This window comes from Parus major, chromosome 8 (assembly GCF_001522545.3).
Source record: "Parus major isolate Abel chromosome 8, Parus_major1.1, whole genome shotgun sequence".
Classification (NCBI taxonomy): Eukaryota; Metazoa; Chordata; class Aves; order Passeriformes; family Paridae; genus Parus; species Parus major.
Window position 1 is genome coordinate 27,167,159 of NC_031777.1, and position 6,509 is coordinate 27,173,667.

At 46.4% G+C, this 6,509-nt stretch overlaps 1 protein-coding gene across 1 annotated transcript in view; it reads left to right on the plus strand.

The window, feature by feature from the left end:
• The first annotated feature begins 6,226 nt into the window (after window positions 1–6,226).
• The window catches only part of C8A (complement C8 alpha chain), a 19,571-nt gene continuing 19,288 nt past the window's right edge, over window positions 6,227–6,509 (plus strand). The window contains exon 1 of the mRNA XM_015636280.2: window positions 6,227–6,462. Within this exon, the coding sequence (XP_015491766.1) occupies window positions 6,347–6,462 (116 nt within the window). The 5' untranslated portion in view covers window positions 6,227–6,346. The remainder of the gene's footprint in view (window positions 6,463–6,509) is intronic.

Genomic DNA, 6,509 nt, shown 5'->3' on the forward strand with positions numbered 1-6,509 from the left:
CTGAGCCCGTGTCTTTACAAAGCCTGTCTCCCAGGAAAAGCAAGGCTGGTTAGCTTGGCAAGAAGAGAGCTGAGAGCCCCAGGACTTCCCTTTTCCCTCTGTAACTGGTCAAATGTTATTTGCTGTGTCTCTTCAGGAGTGCTCGGTGTTTCCTTGGAGCAGGAACAGCTGCTGCACGGAGCCTGGGGGCTGGGGGCCTCCAGAGGTGCCCGCTGATGGGGTTTGGGAGGGCAGGGCAGCCTGAGCAGTTCTCATCAGCTGGCCCTAATCCCACACACCAAGACTCAACCCCTCTCCTATAGATATTCCCAATAAGATGTCTGGAAAAAGAAACCTTAAAAAACCTCCTAAAAATCATCCAATTCCAACCCCCTGCCATGGGCAGGGACACCTTCCACTATCCCAGGTTGCTCCAAGCCCTGTCCAGCCTGGCCTTGGACACTTCCAGGGATCCAGGGGCAGCCACAGCTTCTCTGGTCACCCTGTGCCAGGGCCTCACCACTTTACAGGCAAGATTTTTTTTTTCCTAATATCTGCCCTAATAAACATGTCCTCTTTCAGTTTGAAGCCATTCCCCTCTGTCCTAACCCCCTCTGCACTTGGGCATTGAGCAAATCCTTCCCCCAGCATCCCTAATTCCTTCAGGAACCAATCCTGCTTTTCAGAGCCAAATGTAAGGGGAAAAATAGCAGGAAGAGAAACTGAGGAAAAGAAAAAGGCTTATTTGTCAGAGACACGACTGGAAGCATGAGTCTGGCTGCTCACCACATGAAAAGCCCTGCTGCTGCGTGGAGGTCTTGGAGAAGAAAGGGGGATCCTGCCGAGCTGGAAGCTGGCAGGGAAGTCTCCCAAGGCAGTGCTGGAGTCGCAGTGTGATGGGAATCAATGCCAGCTTTGTGTACAGGTAGCTGGGGAGGATTTATGACCCACCCAGTGGTGTCAACACAGACCATGAATTAAAGCACTGTTGGAGAATCAGAAGGTTCTGACTTCAGAGCTGCAGCCCTGAGGAAAAGGACAGGGTAGATTCCTCTACGTGCACTCTAAAATTAAAGTAAAATGCCAAAAGTTTCTTTAAAACATGCATTTTGTGAGTGCTAGCCCTGTGGGTCCCCAGCAGCCCCACCAGGGCTGCCATAAATCACACTGGGCTACAAAAACTGCGCAGGGAGCACAGGGCAGCCATGGTGTTGTGAACATCAAACACTGCACAAGTGGAAGCCAAATCTTTTTTTGATTCCCCAGCAAAAGAGAGTGACCCCCTCCTTTGGGCAGGAGCTTGGGGTTTGCTCTGGGATTGCATCTCAGAGGCACCAACCCAGGATGGGAATTCCCAGGCACAGCCCCAGTGGGAATAAACCCAAACAGCACAGCCCCAAACACTCCCTGCACATGCACAGCCTCCCCAGAACAAATCATTTCAGCCTGTTTAAAAGTTTTAAATTTCATTTCTTGGGTGTTTTGGTTTTTTTTTTTCCTGCAGTGAAGCTTTTAGTACATTATGTAGTTGCATCAGTCTGGGGGCTACAAGAACAGCATCCAGCTGACTTATTTTCCATGAATTATCTTTTTCATGTTTTCATTTTTTTTAAATTAGTGGACTGGTGGAGTTTGTATGTAAATCTGTTACAGAGATTTGGGATTTTTTTTTTTTCAACTTTTTTATCCTTTTTGGATTTTACAGAGGCGCTACTAGAAGCCAAGAACAACAGCAGATCTTGGGAATATGCTTTATTCTTAATATTTCAGCTATTTAGAAAGGTAGGGCAGTGTGACTGGTGAAGATGAGACAAATTTTGGGGCAATCCAGTCATTTTCAGAAGATAGCAGGATTTAGGTATTGCCCATGACATAATTGGTGATAACATTAGCCCAGTGTCAAGATATTTTAGACTGGGGATGGTCTGACAAGTTGTTTTCCCTTGTCACAGCTACTGGCTGCTCACATGTGGGACAACACTAGGAAAAGGCAGTAGGGTCCATATCTCTGAAAAGAAACCCACCTCAAAACTCCCCAAAATGGGGGGAAATGGAAAGTAGGGCGCAGCCTTGTGCTGGGGAAGGTTTTGGATGGCTTTTAGTGAATTATTCTGTTCCCAGGAGGGCCAGGTCACTCCCTCCAGCCTGGCTCCCTGCACATCTCATAGAATTCTAGAATGGTTTGGGTTGGAAGGGATGCTGAGGATCATCTAATTCCAACCCCCCGCCAAGGGCAGGGACGAGGATGGCTGGAATCTCATCCTTTTTCCTGCCAGGAGGTCATATCGTGATTTTCCAGCAGAGGGGGAAATAGGATCACTTGTTCCACCATCGAGCTGCTCGCTCTGTCGTTGCTGGCAGGAACGAGGGGTTCAGGAAAATGCAGTATTATTGATCCTTGCATTCCAAAAACCAACACTTGCTGTGGCTGCACAGGACAAGCATTGTTTAGGAGCCCATGGAGGTACCCACACAGCTCCACCCAAAGTTTTAAGATCAGGCCCATCAAAGCACTGTAGGACCCATGAAAATTAATTTAAAAGCCTTGCAAAGTGTCAGGTATTTTATCTGTCCAAGCCACACGGTTATCTCTGCAGGATGGCCCTGATCCCACACTTAAGTGCTCAACTTTTTTAGCAATATAGCCCAAATAAATCCCTTGTGTGCAAAGCTAAGTGGTTACTCTGGTGGAAGGGACCTTGTCAGAGCAGTTCTGTGTTCAGGGACACCAAATGAGGACTGGCAGGTGCAGCACTAGGGCTGTGGTCATCTGCTGGTCCTTGGGTGGACCTTTCCTACATCTCTCCACAGCCAGCCTGAGACACAAGCTCCGTCCTGCACAGAGGAGAAGCGTGGTGCTGAGAGGCTGGGCAGCAGTGTTTGCTGTCCCCTCTCTGCCAGCAGTGATGGGCAGGGTCAGGCTCAGCCTTTCTCTGCTCTAATGCAGCCTTGGAACATCACCACAGCATCTGCTCTGCAGGGTGAACTCTACCAAACATCGTGTCCTTCCTCTTGCTTCTGCTCAGGTCTCCTGCTTGTTCTCCAGCATCAAACCATCTCTGAACCGAAATCTTCCTCTTGATGTCATCTGCACTGGGATTCTGATTTTTGATGAAGACCTCTGCAGCCAGCTTGGCTTCCTTGGCAAAACAGAAGTTATTTTACCAAGCTGCTGTGCAGAGAAAGAGAGGATGAGAAAAGCCCATGTGTGCTACAAAAGCATGTGTGAAACAGCAAAACTTCCCAAGGGTAAAGCTCCAACTGCAAGGCTCCTTGATCTTACAGCCCTGTATAACCTCTGCACATTGCAACAATCTCTATATTGTTCCAAAAACCCCCACCACCCCTGAATAAAAGGCTGTCTGCTCTGCCCTTTTCCCTGCTGAACCATGAGAGAGCAAACAGCACGTGGCACGTGTCAGCCACAGCAAACTTTGTGGGGAGGATGGCTAGAATAAAATAAAAAAGAACAGGCCTCCCTGCCTTTAAATGCCCATGGTCTTCAAGTAAGAAGAAAATTCAGATTCAAAGTGCTGTGTGAATAATAGACTACAAAAAATATAAATAGAATATTGGCATAAAAAAAGGATGAATATTATAACTGTATCCCCTACAGCAAAAGCTATATGAATATACTAAAAATAAAAATCCAGATACAAAGAAGGAACAAATGCAAATCACTGGGTGGCAATAACATTATGTTATACCCATTACAACTTCACCCTGGGGCTAGGCTTGTGCAGCCAGCCACGTTAGCCACGGGCCTCTCAGGTGATACCTAAAAGATCAATGCACTCTTCAGGCAGAAATTAATTCCCTTTGTTGGGCCAAACACATTTGAAATGGAGCCTTTTTTGAAGTGGAACAAAATCTTGTGTTGCTATCACAGAGTTTGTTTACACTGAGTTAATGTGCCCTGATTTTAGATAGGCAGGAGTTGTGAGTGAGGAATTGTGTCTCTTTTAATTAAAGGGTTGCTCAGCATCAGGGAAAGAGTTCTGTGGTGGGAACAGCCACAAAGTGATGATGTGAGCTCACTGCCCAGCCTGCTCACAGCCCTTTTTCCATGCTCCTGAAGACTTCATGGCTCATCCTCCTGAGGGTGACTGCATCGCCATGGGCAGCACAGCCAGCACTGCAAGGCAGAGGCTCAGAGACATAATTTGGGTTTGGAGTGAAGGATCCAACACAAACATTTTAAACACACTCAATCCAAAACATTCTAAATAGAGCCACAGCTTTTATACATATATAAAATATATATATATATATATATATCACTTTTGGAACATAACACCTCTGAGAAAGGTTCTTTAATTTCATCTCTAACGTGGAGTGCCTTGCTGGCTGCTTAAATCTCTCCTACACGCCTCTCCCCCAGACGACCTCACCCATCAGTGAGAAATTGGTGTTGTGCCTGATTGCACAAACCAGCCCAGCCTTTTACCTGGGAGATGTGCCACAAATAACTTCCATTATATATAGGGGGTGTTTCTGATGCTGCTATCAGGAAAAAAAAAAAAGAAGATATAATGCTCCGACAGCCTTGCTTAGATGCTGAGGATGCACTTGGCTGTGCAAAACAGCCATTTGTATCACAGGACAGCCCAGGTTTGGATGGAAACCAGTGGGGTGCATCCCCACCAGACCTCTATAAGCACGGCCAGAAGCTTTTTATGTCCTTCTGTTTTACCAGGCACCTGCAGAGAGGCTGTGATGTGTAATGGGGAGGTGACGAGGGGGAGCGCCTCAGGCCAGTTACATTTCCCTACTTTTTCTCCCAGGCAAAAGCAATTTAGGTTAAATAGTATATTAAAAAAATATTAAACCCCTCATTGGAGTTCTTCTTGCACAGGCAAAGAGAGGAGAAGGCCTTTCTGAGCCCATCTGCAGTGCATTAGTAGGTAAAGGATTGCATTAAGGCACTCCCAAAGGTCACAGAAGGGCACTGCTCATTTCATTCCAATACTGAGTTTACCCCTGTGCTACATTTCTTAGTGTTTAGCAAAGACAAGCCCCAGGGTCACTCTGAACTTTAATTACATGAAAATAACTGGCTAAGAGGTCCTTTCATTTTGATAATTTACAATACCAGCTATTGAAATGAGCTTTGCAATTGATTTGGGAAATACACAAAATGACACTTCCAGCCCAGCCTTTTGTGGGCCCAGGACAATTCACTGTCTGTTTAACAGCTATAATAGCCCAAGACCAGGCTTTCCTACAATAATTACACTTCCTCTTGAATTTATTGAGGTTCAAACTTCCAGTTGTCTGCTGGGAACACTTCATTTATGCACGAAGCATCTCGGCCCGCTTATGCAGAAGAAAAAGCAGGGAGAAACAGGCACTTGTTAGAACACACAAGTCTCCATAGATCTCTTACTCTTTTTTTAACTGCTACCTAATGAAGATACAGATTCCTTGTGCACTTCTGTGCCTGCCCAGTGCCCTTGGGGGCATTTTGGAGGCTGTGAAAGCTTGAAGAAACAGCTATGAGGCAACCTGGGCTGTGACCAGGCATCTTTCCCATGGCTATTTTTAATTTCTCCTAACATGACAGAACTAAATATTGACATCTTGTGATGACTGTTATCTTAAAATGAAATAACCTGTGGTGTTGCTTTCTGTGGTATTGCTTTCCTACACTTATGCACATCCACTAAGATGCCACCTGGCTAAAAGCATAAGAGAAGATGGGTTTGCACAAGGTATGGCCACAAGAATTTCAGATGTAAGGGGACATCTTCCACCCCCCCAAATCACTTTAGGAAAGAAGGAATTCGATTTTCACGTTGCAGTGGCTGTGTAGGGCCATCCAAAAGCCAGGTGATAACTCACAGCAGCTTTAGGGGTGGGAAGCTGCCTGGTGGGGCTGGCAAGGGGAGGAAGCTGAACTGACATTTCCTACATGTGTCTGGAAGGCAGGCATTCCTCGTAACACAGTTTTGTGCTAATCTTCAATTTGCTGTACTGGGAAGCTTTTCCCTGGTCAGCAACCAGACACATCAAAATTACAGTGAAGTCACTGTGGGAAATAACAGGAGTTTCCTCCCCCTTCAAATTAAAAGGAGGGCGCAGGCTGGGTAAGAAACACTCTGCTACAATAGGACTTGATTGACTTTAATGTGGAAACAGTTGCACAGTTTAATATATTTCCTTGCCAGAAAACAGGGAATTTGTTTCCAAAAGGGCAAAGGCCTCTGGGATGTGTCCTGATTCTTTGTGATTCGATCTGTGCTGCTGTCAATGATTTACTGCAGCATTTCCGAGCCTGGTGGGCTCCATGCTCCTTCCAGCAGTCCTGAAAACTTAAAAGCTTTGGTTTGCAGCTGATCTATAGCAAACATTTACATATGGCAGAGCAATGTGGTGGAGCCTGGCTCAGCTCTGTCCCTTGATCCTGTCTGTGTGTGTGTCGCTGGCTTTGACACCAACCCTGGCCACGGCGTGCGGGGAGCTGCAGGCACCGCCTTCCCACAGGTAAGCCTGTTCCCTTCCCCACATTTCCATACAGGAATTACCAGCAC